At 40.1% G+C, this 23231-nt stretch overlaps 2 protein-coding genes across 2 annotated transcripts; one reads left to right on the top strand and one right to left on the bottom strand.

Annotated features, from left to right (window-relative positions):
* The first annotated feature begins 21 nt into the window (after positions 1–21).
* Positions 22–2481, top strand: LOC146478557 (uncharacterized). Its single transcript, XM_085112162.1, has one exon. It carries the CDS (start codon positions 71–73, stop codon positions 1523–1525), a length of 1455 nt encoding a protein of 484 aa, XP_084968288.1. The 5' UTR covers positions 22–70; the 3' UTR covers positions 1526–2481.
* On the bottom strand, positions 2272–23159 carry LOC146478556 (ATP-binding cassette sub-family C member 10-like). Its single transcript, XM_085112154.1, has 29 exons — positions 21749–23159; positions 19919–20008; positions 19694–19798; positions 19124–19240; positions 17089–17214; positions 16887–16972; positions 16411–16552; positions 15847–16027; positions 15149–15282; positions 14926–15018; positions 13886–13930; positions 13107–13211; positions 12631–12738; positions 11781–12228; positions 11086–11306; positions 9578–9700; positions 9059–9094; positions 8464–8636; positions 7593–7753; positions 7390–7503; positions 6797–6954; positions 6347–6408; positions 5967–6024; positions 5446–5576; positions 5176–5254; positions 4665–4731; positions 4346–4443; positions 3749–3861; positions 2272–2986 (listed from the first exon to the last, which is right to left on the bottom strand). The coding sequence occupies exons 1-29, from the start codon at positions 23018–23020 to the stop codon at positions 2842–2844; spliced, it is 4791 nt and encodes a 1596-aa protein (XP_084968280.1). The 5' UTR covers positions 23021–23159; the 3' UTR covers positions 2272–2841.
* Positions 23160–23231: the final 72 nt, after the last annotated feature.

Genomic DNA, 23231 nt, shown 5'->3' with positions numbered 1-23231 from the left:
AAGGCGTGCATTTCAACATGGCGGCCCTGAAGTCATATTTGTAGCGAGTTGTATTCTTTAAAATCTTGACATGTTCCGCATAAATTTCATTCAGAAGTGGAGAAATTTCCAGGCAAGAAATGCTTTTACTTCGCTATCCCAATTTCATTATTTAAATTTTCATGTGGGAAGGACAGTTTCATCAGCTCTACATAAACCCGCTACGAGTTTAGGAAATCTTCAGCGTACTCTCCTTATTCTTGCGGACGCTACGAGGAACTTCCATGTTGCAAGGCGAATGAATGGACGGCTGCTACAAATGTTCGAAGATCTACAGACGAAATCAAGAGCAAATTCTAAAGGAGAACAGCTGGCGAGTTCTTTCGACATTGTGCGAAAAATACAGACGGAGACAGATCCTGATGAATTACTGGAGATTTATAACGCCCTAAAGGACGGGTCAAAGATTGATCCTGATAAACTAGCTGTGCTCTACGCCCTAGTGGCGCTGTTCCATCGCTTTGCTTTGTTGGCAACACGTCAGTCAAGCCAGAGGTCTACCAGTGATGGCCGAGTCATGGCTGCTACAGTCCACCTAGTCAATATGATCAGATGGAACAGTAACCTGTGCGAACCCACCCATTTGGCAAGTACTGTGCATGGAATTGCAACTCTGGGACTCAAGGACTTGTCATATTTCATTCACTTTGACAAGGAAATAAGGAGCCGCGATCCCCGTTGGTTTTCAAACACTGATCTTGCCATGATACTGTGGGCTTATGGGAAGGCACAGTTCAGTGCAAGGCTACTGTACAAGTTCATAAGAAATGAAATAATGGCTAGAGATTTGTCAACTTTCCAAGTCAAGGAAATATGCCAGTTTTTATGGTCCTTTGCGCGGACACTGGAGAAAGGTGCTAAGCTTTTTGCTGCCTTGCGAGAGGAGATCATGAAACGCGATCTGACTGAATTTGAAGAGAGGTCATTAACAATCATTCTGTGGTCTTATGCAGAAGTTGGATTGAATGTGAAACCCCTGTTCAGATGTATCAAGTTGGAAATCCTGCGGCGTGGTCTTACATCTTTTACGTACAAGCAAATGGCTCAAATTGCAAGCTCTTATGCTCAGCAAAATATTCGATCCCCTGATCTTTTTCAAGAAATTTCTTCAGAGATCCTTGAGCGTGGAAAACTTGACTTTGCACCAGTTGGGTTAGTCATGATTGTAAATGGTTTTGCCAAGACTAAAAATTACATCCGTGATCTGTTCAAACTGATAGAAAATCACCTTATTTATCAGGACCTCTCAGTTTATGAACCTCAGCAGGTTGTGAGATTCCTCCGAGCTTACACTGATGCTGGGCTCCTTTCAGAACAACTTTTTGGTAAGTTAACTGATGAGATTCTCCTCATTAACTTTTCAAACTTGAGTGATTTGTGTTTGGAAGAACTAGTGACGGCATTAAAGGGAAGTCGTTTTAGAGCTCCAGAGCTGGTGGCAAAAACTGAAGCTGAACTTGTGAGGAGATCAGAGTCTCCAGAATGAAGATAGTGTACCTGTGCAGCATGAGAACTCTTCAATCAGGTGGGTTACCTGTGCAACACGAGATTTGTTTTCTCGGGTGGGTTGCCTGTATAGCAGAGAACTGTGTTACGGGGTGGATTACCTGTGCAGCATGAGAACTGTTTTGTGGGGTGGGTTGCCTGTGAAGCATGAGAACTGTGGGTTGCTAGTGCTCAACAAGATTTCTTACACAAGTGTAAACTAAGGCCAGAGACTTTATTTCCAAGATTTAAATGTCACAAAGGACTGATCATTTCCAATCATATCAACTGGAAATGGAGCTGTTCTATTGTGACTGAATTTAAAAGAATAGCACAGAAACATACTTTGGGAGAGGAGGGAGATTTGCTCCAGCTTTGCCCTTTCTTGCCCTTCACGATACTCTTGGTCAGTGTTCCCTAAGGAGAAAGGAACAGAACTTTCGTCCCAATTGTGACCTAACTCCTTATTTTCAGAGTGTGCTTGTTTTCATGGAAGGATTTTTATTGACAGTAATTTTGCTTTTCAAAATTGTTTGGGTCAGAAGCATCTAGTTGGGTTACAGCAAGCCCTACCAGTCCATGATCTTATATTCTGAAGGGCTTATTGTTAGAAGGATTGTAGTGTCTGAAATTTGGGGCTTTTATTTTGGGGGCTACATTTGGGAATCTTATGATAAATTTGAGACTGTGGACGAAGGAGTGATAGAGTTAGACAGCAAGTCGTACACCATGCAAGCACTGACATGTACTTTTATCCTCAAACATTGTGATTTATTGAATGTAGCCTACAGATGCTGCGTTACCATTCATATTCAAACCTTTTGCATAGCAATTCCCTCGGGGTTGCTATGCAACAACATAAATATACCAAGAACACTGCCAGTGAAAAATGTGAAATAATAACTGGAATCCACGCTGCAAATATATTAAAGTTACTGTCATAATAAACTCAAAAAAGCTGAGCTTGAATTACATCACCCCACAATTTATTTGGGGCGTAGACACCATATGATCCCAGTGTTTATTTCAACCCTGCTTCTGGCAAAATGCGGTCATTAAATCCTTTAACCTTGTTTCCAAGAGTTTCTCATGCCCCTCTCCCTCCCTGCTATTCTGGGACTGAAAGCAGAGAGGACCTGGGAAAGAGATTGAATCTCCTTACAAGTGCGATGCATATGAACATTGGCACCTGAATTGACACTGTATTCAGTTAAACTAGTAAGAACAACAAGGGCGTTTCTGTAACTACACTATTACAAATGTACAGTCAAGAATTCGTTCTAAATTTACAAAGCATTGTGCACGTCTCATCAATCGTCAGCTCTTCCCAGTTTTAGTGCTGTGTACAAGTCCATAGAAAAAGGAACGCTTGTTTCCCAGCAGCACTCGCGGTGAGTCGCACTCGAGCACAGTCCCTCGATCCATGACTAATACACGGTCACTATCCATGATGGTATCAAGCCTACAAGAAAGGAGATTGTAATTGTATTGCAATAAATTATTGTAAAATACTCCCCAGGAGCTAAAACCGTATAAAGTAATGCTCCAGTTTTAGACTTCTTAATTTGTATAGTAATTCACGAACATAACATAAAAACGTAAACGTCACAAGGTTGACATACATTTCGATACGTGTTCTTCTGCTTTGCAAAGGCTGCATATTTTTTCTTCTTCGAGTTGTGATCAGTTCTTTGTGTTACTTTTTAAGCAAGTCGAGATAACTTTGGTTTTGTTTAAGGTAAACCTTAAATTGAGTTTTGTAGGTTTTGTTTGTTGGTTAAAACTTTGTTTTGACTTTTCAGTGGTCGATGGAAACTGTTTTTGGTTAGAGAATTGTCCGAGATTGCGTAAGAAAATGGCGGATTATCTAGCGAAAAAGATGATGCGAAAACTTGAAGAGGATTCGCGCTGTCATCCGATTGGAAAATAATCTGGAAATCTGCTGCTTCTTTAATGATGATTTCCGAAAAACGCCTTTGCCTTTTCGACTGAATTTGTTATCCTTGGCCAAAACGAAATCTGAAACTTACAAAAGAACAAACTACCTCAACTCAAATCAGTTTTTGGCGTTACTTTGTTCCGGGTAAAAAAAAATTCTGCCAACGAGACTGAAAAAAAAAACCAGTTAAAACGAAAGTCATTTAACTTTTCTTTATCTTAGTGTTTATTAACACTGTTAAAATACGTTAGAGAGACCAGTAAAGTTTACATGATTTCTTGTTACCTGTGAGCGATGGTCAGCACAGTGCTGTCCCTAAATTCACGCTTTATCGTCTGTTGGATCAGTTTGTCTGTTTCCAGATCGACGCTTGCTGTTGCTTCATCGATGCACAGCACCTGAGACACAACATGTTTCCTTAGACGGAGTACTCATTGAAAACAAACAGTAATTCAAGTTATCACTGTACGGTGCCAAAGGATATGCAATGGTTTTTGGGCCGTTTTGGTTTGAGATAGGGTGTAGATTTCAACCATTTTAATCTGCAAGTCTGAAAAGTGGTATCAATTTTTGAGGCCAGGTGTGAAAAAGGGTACGAAAAATTACATATTTTGGTCTTAAATAGGGTCAGGACACCCCCCACCAAAATTCCGCTGAGTATCCCGCGGGGGCTAGCATGCGTGAAAATAGGCCGCAGCGCGGGACACTGGGAAGGCTAGGCTTTGGTCATCGTTTCAACTTTTATGAAAGCCAAACTGGTTTGTGTAAGGAGTCTTTCCAAAGTGTTTCAAACAAAACAAGTGATAATCTTCAAAGAGCTTTTGCTGTATTCCCAGGGCAACAGAAGAAATTTGTTTACTTCAAAGTTTGGCAAAACTTTACCTTAGATCTCGTCAGGAGCGCTCGGGCTAGACACATGAGCTGCCGCTGACCAACTGAAAAATGACGCCCGCGCTCACCAACGTCAGCGTCTAGGCCACCTGCAGAAAGAAGTTTTGAAAACATGCGTTTCATAACTCGAATCGATTATTGGCTGATGGCTAGATTCTATGGTAAAGTTCAGTTAGTTCATCACACAGATTTGTATCGTGGGAAGCACACGTACTACAAGCAAATGTGCGAGTTGTTTGACCTCTTATCAGAGGAATGAAGGAGGTTACTGTAGCTTATGGTGTGATTAGCAATATAGCAAGAGACCTACCTAATTTTCTTACAGCTTTGTCGAGATGACAGCGATCTAACACTGTCCACAACTCAGAATCGGAATACTGCAAAAATAACATTCATCAAATGTTACGGATACTTGTTTGTGAGGTAACTTGTGCCTTGGTTTATGATATAACCCGAGTATTGAGGTGATGCCTCATGACGTGATGTACCAGGTTTATTGTGTCGCTCTACTGTCAATTATTGTTTATACCAAGTCTAAATTGTTGTCGTTCCATTGTCTTTCTTGTGACGCAACTCGCGTCTCGTATATGACGCAACACCCGAGGATTGTAAGGTAAGTATCGAGTGCCTGTTCCGAGAACTTCCGAAAGCTTCCAATTGCCTCGGATAAAACAGTCCTAATTTCGTAGATGACGCGGAAATATTTGAAGAAATGGCAACAGCTCATTAACCGTCCCTTACTTCAGAATTGCATTCACAAGCCAATAACCGTAATTCGAATTCTGCCTGACCTAAAATCGTGACAAAAACAAACTGATCACCTTTTTCCACGGGTCAAGATTGTTCCGTACTCCACCACTAAACAGGAAAGCATCCTGGGGAATAATAGCCAGACGAGATCTAAAAAGAAAATCACATCAGTCTGCTGTCAGAATTTGTTAATGCTACAGTGAGGGACAGTAGCGCAGGGTGGGGGAGGGGTAGGAGGGTATTCCTTGATATTTAGAGGGTGGTGCAGCAGCTCTTCCAACGCCTTACACTATTGGACAGGTTCGATACAACGGAAACAATGCCCCCAGCCCAAAACCAACCTGAGAATGTCCAGCGGTACCAAAGCTACATTGATGCCGTCAAGTAGAACAGCTCCTTGGTATTGAACCATTCGAAACAACACTTGGAAGAGGCTGGACTTTCCAGAACCAGTTCGACCAACAATACCAAGCTGCAAAAACAAAATCCACCAAACGAAAACCTCATGACTGAGAATACTAGCCTGCGTAGCAAGCTTATGCCTTTTCGCTTTTTGACCGCGCGGAAATTGGGATGAGAGCGAAAAAAGGGAGGAGGGGGAGGGGAAAGGAGGGTATTCCTTGAGGTTTAGAGGGTGGTGCAGCAGCTCTTCCAACGTCTTATACTATTGGACAGGTTCGATACAACAGAAACAATGACACCACCCCTCCATTTGTTTCCTCTCTCGTCCCAATTCCCGCGCGTCCAAACGGTGAAACCGCACGTGCACAAAACCCCATTGAAACACTTACTACACAGGCTATGAGAACACTAGATACAGAACGGCGACTGTTTTGTTAACTCTATTATCGAGTGATCCTACCTTTTCACCAGCAGTTGTAGAAAACGAAACTCCGCGAAGAGCAAGAGGCAAGCCCCCTCTGGCGAGACAACCAAAGAAAACAACCGTTTTAAGAAACAGCTTTCCCAATGATGTTCGGACGTTTCTGATTTGTTTTTTTTTTTTTTTAATTTTAAGAACACACAGATGTGAAACGTGCTATAAAAAGTATCAGAGTAAAGTCGCTGTTATTGTTTTTTAGTCGAGTCAGATTGCAAAATCAAACCCAACCATGACCTACTAGTAGCTTACGTTTCTTCCTCACCCCAACCCATCCCGAATTTGCAGGTCCACCTCTTTTCCCTTTTCCTGTTCTTAGCACCAATGATATGACAGAGCAAGCACAAGTCAGATTATCTTACCGATAAACAAGGCTGACTTTTCGAAATGTCAGTTGTCCATGAGAAGGCCAAGAGGAGATGACCTGAAAGTTAAAGCAATTCTGTAAAGGGCTCATTGTTGTGCATTCACTTACTTATCTGAATATGAACGTCAAATGCTGAGTAACCTATATTATTAAAAACGTGTTCATTGGATCATACAATTCCAGTGTTTTGGTTGGCTAGCGGCCATGGTATATCAGCCAGCCCAAGATATAGAGACCATTAAATTGTTCTTGCAAAGCGAAATCAGCAAGATCTAGCAATATTTCTTGGTCGTTTTTAATAAAACAATTATTCCACTCGCGCTTTTTGGATGTGACTTGAGATCATGATCATCTCATATCCAACGCGCGCTCGTGTACTCATCATCGACCAGTGTTGCGAGTTACGGTTTCTTATGACATTCCTAGCTTGGAGGTAAATACTTACAGAGCCGCGAGGGTTGACTTCAGGTTGAATATCTTCGATGTACTGCACGGCTCGTTCCACACTCACCATCTGTTTCTCAGTCTCGGTAAATGAGGTCACCATACCTGACAACCGGTCTGTGACGGACAGTGCGTATGAAATAGCCAGACCGACAAGACCTGTAAAGAGAACGCCATGCACCGATAATTTGGAGATTTGAGTTGTGGAATTTGATAAGTGCCATGCATACCTCATCCTGGGAGGCCCAGGTGAAGATAGTCGGGGAGAGGGAATGACAAAATGGGAGAAAACATTTCGGCGAAGAAACGCCTTTCCTTCTCGCCCGTTTTGACTTTCCTCGCCTCGACCATCTGTCCCTGTGTCTCCGAGAATGTGCATAACTTGATAACAATAAAACCATCAGTATGCAGACTGCGAGTTATCCCTCTTTTCACGTACTGATCAGCGGGACCAACTACAATCCTGCGCTGCGCGTGTGTGGTTTCCACGCGCGCGATTTGTGTTTGTCGTTTCTCACGCGGCTGTCACTGAAAGAAAAGAAGGGCGCTTATGGTCTACCTGAACGTGAAAACAGCGACAACAAACCACTTTACCTGGGTCCACAGTGCTAAAGTGATGCTCAAGTACGGCAATGAACGCCACTGCCGTCACCATAGCGACGCCAATAAACTGCAAGAACAGGCCGAGCCACTGCGACGCCACCAGGGCTGAAAAGAAAAGAAAAATTGATGTTTTATGGAAATGCTGTGACCACTGATTCAATCAGCAGACTTCAACGTGCTTAAGTATATCATACCACAAAAGTTAGCTCGTTGGTTGGTTTCCAATCTGTGTTCATTTTCTTGTTTGAATCTTGCTTCATCTCTCAGCGCTCTTATGGTAGCCAGGCCGGATAGCGTCTCGGAAAAGTGTGCATAGATTGGAGACAAGGTTACACTCATAAGCCGCTTGAGCTCTCTGAGGCAAGAAAAAGCTTCAATGTGTTAGAGTTTGCTTGATGTGATCCCTCAGTGAGATTAGCAGTAAGACTCCGATTGGTTAGTTTGTGCTTGAAGTTTTAATTTGAGACTTACACCTTACAGTTTTATACGCCATTTCCGAGTTACTTTGAACCTCATTAAGAAAGCGAGCCTAAGTGCAAAGCTTTTATTACGAAAATGAGTTTTCATTAATATGCAAACAAAACTAATTTTCATATGAAAAGCTTCGCACTTAGCCTCGCTTTCATAATGTGGTTCACAGCAACTCGGAAATGGCCTATTTGTCAGTTAGTCTTGTCACACTCGAATCGTATGTATCAACCCAACTTAGCAAGTTCGTTTATTCTGTTACGTTTAGGTTATGGTCCACATAATTCAATGCACAAATCGTTTAAAAGCTCCACGTTTTTTTTTTAAACAATTTTAACCTTAGAAAACCAACTTCCTTGGGAAAGTAGTTTGGTAGAAGGTAACGCACTTAGTGTGCTTAGTGGAAGCGAGGTTGGAGCTGACAACTCCAGCCTCGCTTCCACATTAAACGCTAGGTTACTAAGCACACAACTATTCCAGGAACAACCATTCTGTAATTTGGTCACAAGTTTAAACCGTTATTTTTATCGTTATTATTTTTTAAAATTCTTGATATAGTCATCATGAATTCCAAAACAAGCTACCTACTACACATACCTTGAAGTTCTCCGGTAGTAGTTTTGTATATAGTAGTACACAAGGCTGAGAGGTACTAGGACGAGAATAAACCAAGGCAAACCATAACACGTGATCACTACTGTGCCAGCCACGCCAAAGGCCTGGGCCAGAAATATGTTCAGAATAAAAGGGAGGCTGTCATCTATAGAGTACTGAAACAATAAATTCACAAGAGCAAAATAAATTGAAGAGAGCTTCAGTGTAGGCACTTTACTGTCTCTCTGAAGCGCCAGCTGTTTGTGAGGGCTTGTTTTCGGATGAGGATATTAGTTGTGAAATTCTGCATTCCAAAGAGGGTTGGGTTTGACAAAAAGAAACACCTTGAAATACTGAGCTAACAGCCTAAAACACAATATAAGAGTCTATGAGCTTACATTCAGGAAGGATGATGTTTGCGTATGAGACAAAGGGGGGCATAAATTGGGGTTGGCTTATTTCGGCAGGGTTATGCTTGGAATTTTCAGTACAGTATTTTTCAAAAATAGGTGTGTCTCCTTCAGGGCTAAGTAGGTACGAAGGTGGGTGAGCGGTCGATAAAATCAAGAATTAACAAAATTCAAACACGAGTACTCACTACGTCTGAAGAAAAGCGGTTGACGATTCTTCCAATCTGGTGAAGAATAAACAACAATACATTTAAGTTTTTTTTTTCATCCATTTTATCTATTTAGTTTTGAAGTTACTAAGTCTGTAAAATATGACATGAAATGTTGTGCCACGCAACACTGGTTAATAAATTACAGCTGAGAAATCAGAGGTCTGGCTTCGTAGCTCAGTCAGTAGGGTATCAGTGATCAAAATCCGGAGCCCGTGGGTTGGAATCTCACCGTGGTTAAAGCTTTTTTCTTTTCCTAGTGACGACCACATTTCCTTACTAGGGAAAGGCTCAGCAGGAAATTCAGCAGTCTCCGTCCAATACTTTAATTTATACTGCAGAGTTAACTCTCTGATTCCTGAGTTGTAAAAATGTTTGTCTAACGGGTATATACTTTTGGGATTTCTAACACTGAAGACTGCAGTCAATCACGCTGATGCAGGGCACGGTAAGTTCATTGAAAAGATCCGTTTCACAGTAGTAACAGAGACAACGTACCGGAGTGACATCAAAGAACGACACTGGAGCCGACAGAATGCTCTTCAACAATCTGGAGTGAAGAACTTTAGCAGCACAAATGCCTCCATAAGCAAACAAGAAAGCTCGAAACAGAGTGAAGATCTACAACAAAGAACAAAGTTATAAATCATTAATATTTAAAGCCTATGTTACACTAGGCAATATTTCTTGCAATTTGTCTCCTAATTTTGTCGCGTCGCTGCGATACAAGTTTCATGAAACGTTACCTAGTGTAACATACCCTGAAAGGAACACGTCTCGTAAGGTTCTTGTTGCAGTTAGTGTTGCACGAAGTAAAAGACTTCTCGCAATTATTGCGGCGACAAAAAAAATTTCGAGACATTTTCATTTTAGGGTACGTTACACTAACAGCGTCACATTTTCTTGGTTTGATCACCAATTTATTCACTTTCATCCTCTCACTGAAATCTCCCTGCCATTGACGCTACCTCGCTACGACAATCATATTTTCACGTCCCAAAGAAACTGCTCCGTCCACCTTTCCCAAAAACTCTTATCAAAACCTCCTATAGATGCTACTTCTCTTTATGTACCATGTCTTCTTCTTCGAACCGGATAAAACTTTACTTGAAACCTTCACACAAAGGTCACCTCTGTGGGCCTAGGATGGCTGTTGTTGAATCCTCCACCATTCTCTAGGTAATGGTTGAATGAGAGTATACCGCAGGACTGTTCATCGTGTAAGAAAGTGGTCATATACACTATGACTTAATTTCACCTGATAGAGCAGTTTTCACAATGAACCAATCAGAACTCGAAGCAAAGACATGCAAGCGGCGCCAAGCGCGGGAAAACGCGTGCGGCCGAAACGCGATTAGTTTTGGTTTTGCTCCTCATTGGTTGAGAAAGTGGCCTGAGTTTTACAGAGCGGTTTTTCATCTGAGTATCGAAAGTAATTCCCGTTTGATTTGGTTTTGCTTTACTGCGCTTTGTGATTGGTTTGCAAAATTCGCGCCATTTTCTCGACCAATGAGAAACAAAGCCAAAACCAGTCGTGACTTGCTTGCCCGCCTCTTCCCGCGCTTGGCACCGGTTACTTGTAATTGCTTTGAATTCTGATTGGTTCATTGAGGTATTAAGTCTCAGTGTTGTGATAAGTCATCTGAGTAATTACTTTGGCCTTCGTTTTACGACACTAAATTAAAAACCGCTCTATTCGTGGTCATATAAGCAGGCCTTTTAAGAATACCGCCATCTGTTGGTAAGTTGACAACAATTACCGTTGTTTGTTGAAAATAAAGCAGAGTTTTCCCACCCACAGCCGTGGTCCCATCAACATGTCGTCATCAGCTGTGATGTAGTTGCTAAGAAACGACCTAGACGACAACCGCGGACTAAGGCAACTCTCAGAAACAAAAACTGCAACTGGCACGATCCTCTGACCAAATCTTACGGGAACAAAGACAGCTAAAAGTAGATGCCCTGCAGAAGGAATTCTGACTTTCTGAACGTGCAAGTAATCTTACAGTGTTAGCGACAGCAAGCCCTCCATACACAACCAGATAAAACGTGACTGTATCCTTGACAATATGAACGTGCATTCCCAGCTGATCAGCGGTCAGCACTCTCGGGATCACGTGATTCCACTGATAGGCTGTTGTTGAGTTCACGTGATTTGCTGTACCGTTAGTAGTGCGCGTGTGAGAAATCCAATAGGCCAGCCACCAGTCACTCACATTACGAGAAGCTGAAGGACACCAAAAGGAAAACAAGAACTTCAAACACAAAAGAACTTAGAAATGTTTCAGGGAAAGTAAGTCTAAGACAGAACAGTCTTCAAGTAAGAACATACAGAGTTGTTAACGCGAGAAAAGGTGTAAAAGATTTTTTATCCTGTTTAAATAAAAATAGCGATATGTTTTGTGTATCTTATTCAATGGCGGGGGACAGAAAATTTTCTTTTTCCCCTTTTTTTCTCATTTTTATCTCGCCACTAATAAATTGCATTGAAACAAAAGAAAACAAACACACATCAAATTTTCTTGTTTTGTTATAGAGAACAAACTGTATGAGTTTCTTGTAATGAATTCTTTCGAAAGGGACTCTATGAGCTGTGTATTAACGTCCGTTGTTTTTTTTTATGAGGTGTATTCTCGCTACAAATGTTCTAAATTGTTTTGCTTAAGATCATAAATAAGCAGTTCAAAGCAAATTCCCTTACCCTGCATGAGCAGCAGCGACAATAATATACTGGTTGCTAGGCAATGGCCAATTGCAAGCCAGTACGACTTGTACACGTGCAGCTTGACCACGCCCACTTCTTTTTCTTCCTCCTTCACCAAACCCTCATCCAAGTTTTCTTCGTCTTTCCTTTCCTCTAAACTCTCGCCTTTATTCTTACTGACGCCTTTCCCTTCATCCGGCAATGCTACGATACTTTTCATGATTTGCTCCGCTTGAAGAATTCTCTCGGGAGGACCAGTGTGGATCACTGAGCCACCGTCCATGACAACCACCAGGTCAGCGGCTGATAGGAAATGAGTATGGTGTGTGCAAAGAATTCTGGTCTTATTCTGAAGGAGTCCCATGATGCAATGGTGGAAGAGGTGGGCGGCCACGTGTGCATCCACGGCCGCGAGAGGATCATCAAGGAGGTACACTTCTTTGTCCTGGGATGCAATAAGATAAAGAGGTTTATTTTCAGTGTGTCGCTCCTTCCAGGATTTACTAACTGGTCATAACAAGTTTGTTCGAAGAGGACCCACCTTGTCAGGGGTAGGGGGGTAATCGAAGACACCGCCTTTCTCATGAACATTACCCACAAAATTGTGTTGACTTTAAAACTTGCGTCAGCTTTGTTAGATAAACAAAAAAAGCGAGCTTTGAATCTCAATGTTATTTTTTGCTGCTGAATAGAGGAGTGGCTATGCAATTAAAACACCATTTTTTGAGGTTGAGGAAGGGGGGTGCAGGCAGAGACCACCATCTATTTTATGGTTTGGTGGGTCGTGTTCGAGTATAGTAGTTTTGGACGTTCATGGTATATGTAATATGTTAAACTCAATTCACACCTGATAAACTGCTCTGGCCAAAGCCACACGAGCTTTCTGTCCACCGCTAAGAGTGACTCCATTCTCACCAATCTCTGTTTCATCGCCGGCTGGAAGAATCTGAAGGTCCTTGAAAAGAATGTAAATTTACGCTAAATCAGAGATCGATATTAGCTTAGAATTCACCAGTCTATTGTCCAGTTTATACAGATGTTTACTGACCAAATTAAACGTTTTACTTCCCATCAAACTAAAATTTAATGATGTAGCAGTTCAAAGTAGTATAGACAGGGTTGGCGTGATACGATGAAAAAGATAAATCGTTTATGAAAACTTCAGATAAAGGTTGACCAGGCTAATTAAATGTTGAACCATGCGTTTAACAGATCTAAGAAGAACGTGACCTAAACCGTACACACAAGGTTCAAAATTGACTCATACGTGAGCTGCAAAACAAACACTGTGACTAACCAACAAAAGCCACAAGTTTATCATACCTCCACCAAAGCGCATGCGTAAAGCACTGCACTATACTTCTCTACGTCAAAGGGCTTGCCGAACAAAATGTTCTCCTTAACTGTCCCATGTTGAATCCACGGTTCCTAGAGTATTAAACAGAATACGTTCCTGTCAGTACAGTGGTTCCTTATAAACATGATTCCAAGAGCAAGAAATGTGCAAACAATGCCAAGCGATGCCAAGAGCAGGGAATTGTGCACGCGTGGGGAACATGCAAATACTTCCAAGCGCGGGAAAACATCCAAATAACAAAATGACACCGAGAGCTGAGACAGAGAAATCATTACGGGTGGACCGATACCAGTTTTTTCAAATCGATCCGAAACGAGTACGACATTTTCCGATATTTGGCATTTTTTCGATATCTTTACAGATATTGTGACGTCATCATCCTAACTTATCACCTACACTCTAAAAACACTCTTTATGGTCAGTAAACATTAAACAAGAAACAAAACGTAGCCCTAGGAACAGCGTTTCAACATTCAACTGAGCGGTCACGTGAACAGTATCGAAAGGGATCAAAACAGCCGATATTTGTCGCAAGAATCGATATTTTTCAAGGAAACCTCAGTATCGATTATATCAAGTATTTGGCATCGGCCCATCATTACCTTTTTCCCAAAATGACTTTATCTCGACCAATCATTTAGCTCAAATATAAGACTAAAACAAACGCAAACTGTTATTTTAAATCGGAAGCGTTTCAATTTGTTGCTGTTTCTTTACAACCATTAACATTAACAAATCTTATCACCTGTGCCGCTAAGCCAAATCCACGTTCAAGTTTTTTGACAAAAACCTGCATTGAAAAAACAAAGAACAGCGGTTAACACTAACAGTTTTTTTTAAATTTAAATGGCAAGCAAAACTGACACTCTTCCCCCTGGTGGTGTGCCATGTCGTGGCGGGGAAGCTTGTGTGACCTTACGACCCCCAGGGCTATGCCGGCGGGAGCCTTGTGCTCCTGGCAGGTCTAACCATGCCGGATTGGTCTGCGCGGTGAGGGTCCAGACTAAAGCAGCACCAACTGGGGAGCCATAATACCCCTAAGGGAAGGAAAACCCTGACAGAAAACCACCGGCCCTCCAGGTCATGGGGGTTGGGCGGTAGGCCAATCACTTGCCCCCGGAAAAAAAACAGAAGATTACCGAAACTGCAATTTCTCAAGTACTAATTAGCAATGGCGAAGCTGTGGCCGTGGACGGAGGCACAACCGGACACACCATGACGTCAATGGGTGAAAGCCTACGGGAAGCCCACAGACCGACAAGGTCATTGGCAACGCCAAAATCAAGAATGCGTGTGGGACGACACAATTTCAGAAATAACAGGCGTGAGAAAGATAAGTGACGAAATATGAAGGAGAAGACGGAACTGGATTGGCCATGTGCTTAGAAAAGACAGGGACGATGATTGTATGGTAGCAATGGGGTGGCAACCCGAGGGAAAGAGGAAAGTGGGGCGACCTAAAATCACGTGGAGGAGGACAGTGGAAAGAGAGTGCAGACAAGAAGGGTGGACCAGCTGGGCTGAAGCCAGGACTGCAGCAAAAGACAGGACTGGTTGGAAAACGAAAGTTGCAGCCTTATGCGCCTCATGGCGCGGAGAGAACTAACTAAAACTGACACTAATTACAGAACAAAACCAAACACTACTTACAATATAATACTTACACGACTTACAATAATATTTTATCATAGCACTTACACTAAAACTTAAATTTATTTGATATGTCACGAAGACTAACAGAACAAGAAAATGGAGTCATATTTGGAGCAAAGAAGGAAAAAATACCTCCCCGAGACGTTTTTCCATCTCCGCTGTAATCGCAGCCAATAGAGAGCTCTTCCCTGAACCTACTTTCCCTACAACACCAATAAACTGTCCCTGAAATGAAACAAGCAAGACAAAAAAAGCAAAATAGCTTTCAGGTTACCACTCCAGAGAAAAACTAACTTCCATAAATGCAAAACCCTGCTGTTTGTGTTAAGTACTGTATGCATAGAGGGGTTCTTACTGTGTCTACATGCAAGTCAATATTCGTTAGTTCTCCTGCAGTCGAAAAGACTCCTTCTTCTTCTTCATCAGTCTCCTCTTGTTGTCTCCAGCTGAAATGGCCGTTGTGTATAAATACCTCAGGAGTACTGGACACTACAAATACAGGATAGAAAATCAATCGTTTACTGTACAAGAATAAACCTATGAATAAACTAACCCGCGTCAACACCACTTGCTTCTCACCAATGTGACCTGGATTTAAATCCCCCCAGATCTGGCATCCAGAGCTCCATCAAGGTCATTTTAAGTTTTGATGTGGGCTAGGTTACGAAACACCATTAAAACTGCAATCAGTTTCGTTTAATTGCCTGTAAAGTGGCGTTCGGCACGTGTATCTCTACTACAAAAGAACCGGCCACGAAAAGTACTCAGAACAGTTTATTTAATGTGCGTCATGTGGTCCTCTGAATTCAAAAGTTTCACCTATAAGCTTATTGGTTACAGTGTGGTCAGGTCGGGGATGACTCCCTAACAGAATTTTTTCCAGGGAAACCAGTGGAATTTGATACATGTCAAGATTTCCAAATATTCTGAACTGTCCCTTGTAGCATTTTGAGAAGTTTTCGTACCTTTCTTCTTTCACTCACAAACACAAGAGGTGAGAGTTAATCAGTTACAGTTTTTCATAGAACATTAATTACCAGACACCAGACTTACTGTCTGCCTTATCTGCGAGATCTAACTGTTGGTAGTACCCAGTCAAGTCCAGGTTATCAAGAGAGAGAAAGGCCTGGATTCTCTTGACTGAGACCCAGGCCTCCATCAATCCATTCAGTACCCAAGGAAAGGCATTCAGTGGAGAAATGAGCATATTGAACAACGCCACACTGGTGAAAACCTGGAATACAGGGAATAAACGTCAAAAGATTGCTTTGATTTTATGTTAAGGACAGTGCCCTCTTTTGCTACTGTACATAATTCTTCTGCACATCTCGGGATGGTCCAAGAAACTCTGATTTCTTTTGGACAATGCCTACTAAAGCAAAGGCATTTTTGCACAGTTTATGACTATGTAGGAAAAGAGGATCTTAGCAAGGCTTATTGAAATCCAAAAAGAAAATTGGGGGTAACCACATATTTTGCAGCCTGAATAGGAAGGCTTATCCTGATTTAATTACTTAGAAGGGTTTCTCAAGCCTTTTTTGCTATTATTGTTTGGTGTACACGATCTGTTTCAAATGAAAAATCAACATAATATCACTATTCTATTCCATATCCTACCTTAGCTGCAGTCAGCTTGTTTCCAAGTAAAGCATAGGTGGTGAAGGTCAGTATGGAGATAACCACGGGCGTGGTTGCCCAGAAGTACACACACCAAGCATCTAGGTACTTCCTTCCTTTCAAGCTTTTTAGCTCAGCAGCTCTGAGTAAAATTGAATTGTGATAAATCAAGAACTTTAGTTTGATATTACTCAGGTTGATTTCCATTTGTCAGAAATGGCCGACCAGACCAGTCACTTTGTAAACAGAATGTACCAATTTTATTTGAAGGATAAGTTTTATAGTAGTCCTTCAAATTTCTTCCAAATAGCATATGCCATTTTGAAGTGATTATTTTTCAAGATTTTGCAGCACCATCCCTTCAAAATTATATGCATTCGATTTACAGACTGGCCGTTCTGGCGAAAGGGAAAGCACTCTTAACAGGCCAAAATTCAAAATTTTCAGTTTTTCAGAAAGCTTTATCAATACCTCACCTTAACTCATTTATCTTCTCCTCAAAGTTTTTCTCCCAAGCATAAAACTTTATAACTCTGATTCCATGCAAGATTTCATTCATCACCTTGAGATAAACAAGAAATAAACTCTCCAATTAGTACTCTGGCAGACTCACAAAGTTACGACAATAACGAGCTCCTACTTCAAGTTTTAAAAGGTAAATTCTTTTTAATTTAATACCTTAACTCTGCCGTCTTTCTGGGTCATCATTTCTTGACTGAGTTTCTGTATTTTCTCAGCCAGCCATCTGTTTACTGGAATGAGGAGAATGGCAAAGCCCAGACCTGCCAGGAATGATATACCAACCTGGAAAAAAGTCATTTTTTGAAACATTTCAAACTTAAATAAACAGTGATCATAGATAATCCCAATAAAATGGTAGTCCACCTGACCAGATGGCCCTTATATCCTGTTCCGAAGTTCATAAAGGGACTGGGATCTTGTTAACACATTGTTCAAATTGCATCATATGAAAAAGTGAACGCAATTGCCAGAAAGATCCCATAAAAATCTGTAAGTTTACCAAGTTTGGTTATGTTTCATTGTATAGTAACCTGGCTGAGACCATTCCATACAAATGTCCCTAATAAAAAGATGGCATCCCCCAAATCCATACAATGTCTCTAATTTTCCCGATTTTTGAAAGCCTTCTTTATGGTTCAAGGTTCAAGGTTCATTTTATTTCACACTATTTACACAACATTAACATAAAAAGTAAAGTATTACAACAGATAATTACAAGATAAAAATAAATACAGTACAAATTATAAAATGTGTGTGGTGGTCAAAGTAGCAAAGGCTTTCTAGTTGACCACCACCTACTTTAAAGTAAACAAGGAAATGACACTGAGCTTTATTGAATATTAGAAGATGTAGGAGATGTTTATAGAGCCTAGGATTAATGTACAGGAGAGAATTATATTTGTGTAAATTAAGGTATGTTAAAGATATACTGAACCGAGCAAGAGATCTAAACAGGACAAGCTTAATAAAAGAAGAACAAAGCGAAAAATAAATAAGAATAAATAAAAAACAAAAACAAAAAAAAGCACACACAAAAAGCAAGCAACATACAAACAACCAACAACAACAACAAACAAAAGGAAAGGAAAAGGACAACACATCATCAGCAGCAACAGCAGCGACAACAACAAACATCAAAAAATAAGCAGACAATTATTATTATTAATAATATTTTTAACTCTATTATTGTTATTATTATTATTATTATTATTATTATTAGTATTATTATTATTAGATAGTTACATACTATTATATTTGATCATTAAACAAAACATATATTATTTGATTGACAAGACATCAGGTGGGCCTTATAAAGTTTCTTAAACCTGTTAAAAGTTTTTGTTTTTTTCAATGCCATGGGGACAGTTTCCCACATGACAGAAGCAGAGTACTTAAAAGTAAATTTGCTTATGTTAGTTCTAACTTGTGGTCGGTGGAAATTAAGTTTGGCGGCATTTCTGGTATTATAGGAGTGAACAGTTGTTGTGGGTATTAAAAATTTATGGAAGATTGCTGGAACAGTTGATGGATTGTTATATAATTTAAATGCCAGTGAGCAGATTTTGAATCTAACAACATTTTCAAATATTAAAATTTCAAGGATTTGGTAATATGGGGAAGAGGGTTCTTGTTTGCTTGCAAAAAAAATACTACGAATGCATTTATTTTGTTTAGTACTGATCTTATTTAAAATAGTCTGATAAGTGTTGCCCCAACACATTGCACCGTAATTAAGATAAGGGTAAATAAGTGCATAATACAGTTGTCTTAACATCTTTAAATTCAGGTGATTCCATAGTTGGTAGGGGATTCCAAGGTTTTTAGTCAGTTTGCCTTGTACATGTGCTATTTGAGTTTTCCAATTCAAATGCTCATCTAAATAAATGCCTAAATATTTAATACAAGTTTTGCGATCAATGTTTAAAATGTTGGTTGCAACCTAATAACAGAACATCAAACTTGATAAACGGACTAATTTTAATGTGATCTTTCTTGTGATGGACGCCAATTTCTGATTAAATAAAAATTTAAAATCTCGTCCCTAGTCCCATTATGAACTTCAGAATGGGCAAAAGACTCAGGACCCATCCCTTTGGATAACCCAACTAAAATCACTGTGTCCAAGACCTTCTGCCAGTAGATTTCAATAAACTATAATTACTACTTTTATTCCAAATAAAAAAAAAATTACCTGTTGATGAAGAAGATACAAAGACACTGCAATCTGAAATGGTAAACTCCAGAACTGATGAAAACTTGGAGCAAAGTTGACCACTCTGTCTGTGTCTGTACTCATAAAGTTCACAACCTGGCAAACAAGATGAGAATCAAACCAACTCAAATACAAGACGTAATTTTTAAGTCATAAGTTTGACTGATTTCTTTTGTATACAAGACTGGATCAAGTCAAGCGAAGCATTTGTGGTTGTGAAAAAAAGAAATCTGTCTGTCAATGAATGGTATCTCTTTCGTGTCGATTGCTTGCATTTTCTGGTAAGAGTAATAAGCTCATATGTAATTATGTAATTGTGTACACCAATCAATTTACAATAAATATAGTTATTTTTTGTCTCACAATGTAGTCACTTAAGTTGTATCTGCAACTGAAATTACTTTACACTTATGCAATCTACAACTTACTGGTAAGTCCCTTTCAAGATAAATCAATTTATTATTTGAAGCTGGCATCTGAAAGTGTTAAGGTCTAAAAGAAACAATAAATGTAAAAAAAGGCAGAAACAAAACAAACAAACAAACAAACCTCTCCTGAAGAGAACTTGGACAAAGTTGTAAGGCTGACAGAAAGTGACTTGTTGTACACTGTGGTGATGACAGCCGCTCTGATCTTCAGCCCAATTTTATTCACCTGGAGGAGGAATTAAAAGAAAAACATTAACTATAGCAGTCTCAAGTTTCCTTGTTGATTGTATTAACACAATCAACAAAACATTCTTAGGAAGAATTAATGTATTCATAATACTCTCACCCAGTAATTGAACTGCGAATTGATGAATGCTGAAGCAAATGTTGTAAGAAATAAGCCACAAGCATACAAGTAGCCATGCAACAAGGGTTCCTGAAAAATCAAAGCACCAAATGTAAATGAGTAATAGTTTAATTAATTTAAAGCTGAGAAGCACTCTGCAAATGCTAGCCATTTACCCTGGGGGGTGGGGGAGGTGCAGAGATACTCGTCAGAATTTTTGATTAGGATGTGTGGCTTGGTTCTCCAAACTCTGACCCTCACATACCTCATTACACCTATATAAAGCAGAGTACCCACCCCCCCCCCCCCTTTCAATTTACTTCACAACTGATCGATATTTTTCAAGATTTCTCTGGGGACCATGATCAAAGAAAATCATTCACTAGATAGTGAAAATTGACTTCTCTGAACATTTTCAGATCTACACAGCAGCCTCAGCCTCAATGTTTCATGAGTAAATTTAATCTTCAAGATAAACTCAAAAGTGTAAGTAAGCTTACTGAAGCAAAAGCCTGCAGGTAAAGGCTACAGGAGATTGGGCCCTACAGAGATTTTGCAAGCTTGAATGAAACAAGCCCAAGTCCCCCAAAAGTACTTAAAGTGCTTCAGTCTATGATCAAATTTTTACCTCTTGAATTTTAAGGTTTATCACATAGAAATCTAGGAAAGATTAAAAACGCCGTTTACCATTTCTAAATATCCGCATTGGTTCCGGAGATATTTAAGTTTGAAAATTGTGTAAAATATGTAAATGAGATGACTGATGACGTCATATTCTCAACTGAATATAACATCAAGTATATAAATAGAGCTATCTCAGTCAATTTACAGCAGAGACCATTGAAACCTGGTAGGCTAATAGTTCTGAAGGCAATCCACCTATGGCTATAAAAAATTTGGTTCCCATGGCAACTCACTCTTTTCCAGTCCCCTCCAACCTGATTTCAATATTTTAGTGATTTTCAGTTTGAAAAACATTTAACAAGGCCACGAACTCGACCTAACATATTTATACGCTTGCTGGATCATGCAGATGACGACACACCATTGGCAAAATCAAAATAGAATGCCAAAGGTGGCCAGCAAAGCCTTAAGTATCGGGGACGACTGGAACCAGTATGTTGCCATGGTAACAAAACTGACAAGCTCATATTATGAAGCGCACCTGGAACAATGTAACTGCACAGAATCAAGCATTTCTGATACAAATTGGCTGAGATATCTTTTTTCATAATATTTGATCAAAATTCGGTTGAGTTTATGACGTCATCACTTGGCTAATTTGCATATTTTAAAAAACTTGAATACCTCTGGAACAAAAGGAGATATTTGAAAATAGTAAATAGCATTCTTCTTCATGTAGAGACTACTTGTTTATGTTTTAAAATGGCTCAGATTAGAAAGATGCGAATTTCGTCATAGTAGCACTTTAAAATGTCTTTTCACATGCGTTGGTAGGGAGTGGTCCCGTCCTTCTAATCTATACCATTCACACCCCACTCCCCTCTCCTCCAACTTCACTGAGCCATAACAGGACTTACCAGTAATTAAAAAGGAGCCACCAAATTTTCAGAGAAATTGTATTTATTCATTAGGGGGTTAATTGACAATTTTACAATCAGACCAACCAACAGATCATCGAGGAATTGGCTGTTTGTTGGTAACTAACGCTCAAAGTATTTTTCTTTCGTACCCAACCACCGGGAGTCAGGCTCAGATAAGGTTTCCTCAAAGGAAAAATAAAAGGATTTGATAGCTCAGAATCAATTTTTTTTTTCTCATGATTGTCTCACTGTGACCTACAATATTATTATTAAAAGGTTAACTTACTTGTCTGTTCTCCATAAAGGAAACCAAAGCATGAAGCAATAGGGGACCAGCAAAGCTTAGACCATCACCTGTTAGCTTCAGAAATCCAACACAATAATACTGCAGGCCAAATGAATGATGCAGCGCACTTAAAAGGGATCGGTTGTGGATCACTTTGGGCACTGTGCTTCCAGGGCCTTCAATTTCAGAATATTCTGCACTATTAGAACTTGCAGTGGTTATTCTTTGGATCATGGAGTTTTGATATCGGGATCTAAAGTTTGGATCAGATGCACTTTTCTGCATCCCCGGAAAAAATATTATCGAGGTGTCACTGGAATAGCTGTCATCTTGTATTTGATTAGTTGCAGCATCTTGATTTGTTTGTGCATCCAAGGAATCAAAATTTTCTGAAAACAGAATTCTAATTTTCTTTGTAGACAGACTCTGAGGAAGAAGAAACAGATCTTCCACACCTTCAAGGTGACCTTTGTACCCCTTCATCATCATTGGCCGCACCCACCAGAAGGTTAATTTGGAAATGAAGTTTGACTTATCCTCAGCAATGCCCAGGTCATCGGAGACGCATTGTGTACTACTATAAAATGTACCTCGCGAAGCTGATCTCAGTATTGAACCCCTTTCTGTGCTGGCTTGAATCCCCGTGGACACAGCAGTTGATGAATCAGTATTTAAACCAATCCTGTTACAGCTGGCGCAAGCCGGCGGGATCAGCAGAACCAGAAAAGCAACTTCAAGGACAATTCTGGTTATGATGCCATACTCATAAATGAGTAACGAATAAAAATCAGTTCTTTGGATTCTTAGAACAACAGAATAGAGTTGAATACAAGTCATTAGAAAAGCCAAGATTAAGACTGCTACTTGAACTGCAGGGTAACATCTTTTCAGAAGAAGGATATGTCTGTTCCTCCACACTGTAAATGCATTTGAAATCCAAGCTAACGCAACAAGTGAGCTTGATAACAGATAGATTGGGGGGTGGTATGATTTCAGAGACCAAGAACACGAAACTTCAATCAAAGACTCTAAAGCAATCAATGCACAAATCAAGACCTGAAGCTTCGAGAGTATATATAAGCGACGTTCTAGAAACTCAGATATCTGCAGCTTCCTTCTGGCAAAGAAGAAACTTGAACAAAACAGCAGAAAATTCGCAGGACATACAAGGCAAACAAGTGTGAAACAATCGCCAAAGTCGTTGTTGCTCCGGTTCCACAAAATAAACGTCGATCCATTTTTGTACCCACAGAAATCTTGTAAATTTGTCATCCTTCGCTCGGTACGAAGCAAAATCTTTTCACGTTGTATGCGTTACGAGATTTGATTTCAGTATTTTCGGTACAAGATTACTTTGTGATCTTTTTTCTCCGGGTTCACTGGCCGCCATTTGTATTTTTTGGTTTTCCGCTGACTAGCATGATGTTGGCTCATATTTTCTTGTGTAGATTTGCTGACTAGTATGTCCTATGTCAACAGGCTC

The sequence above is a fragment of the Pavona decussata genome, unplaced genomic scaffold (genome assembly GCF_977016875.1).
Source record: "Pavona decussata unplaced genomic scaffold, jaPavDecu1.1 SCAFFOLD_64, whole genome shotgun sequence".
Classification (NCBI taxonomy): Eukaryota; Metazoa; Cnidaria; class Anthozoa; order Scleractinia; family Agariciidae; genus Pavona; species Pavona decussata.
This window is presented reverse-complemented; position numbering and strand designations above follow the sequence as displayed.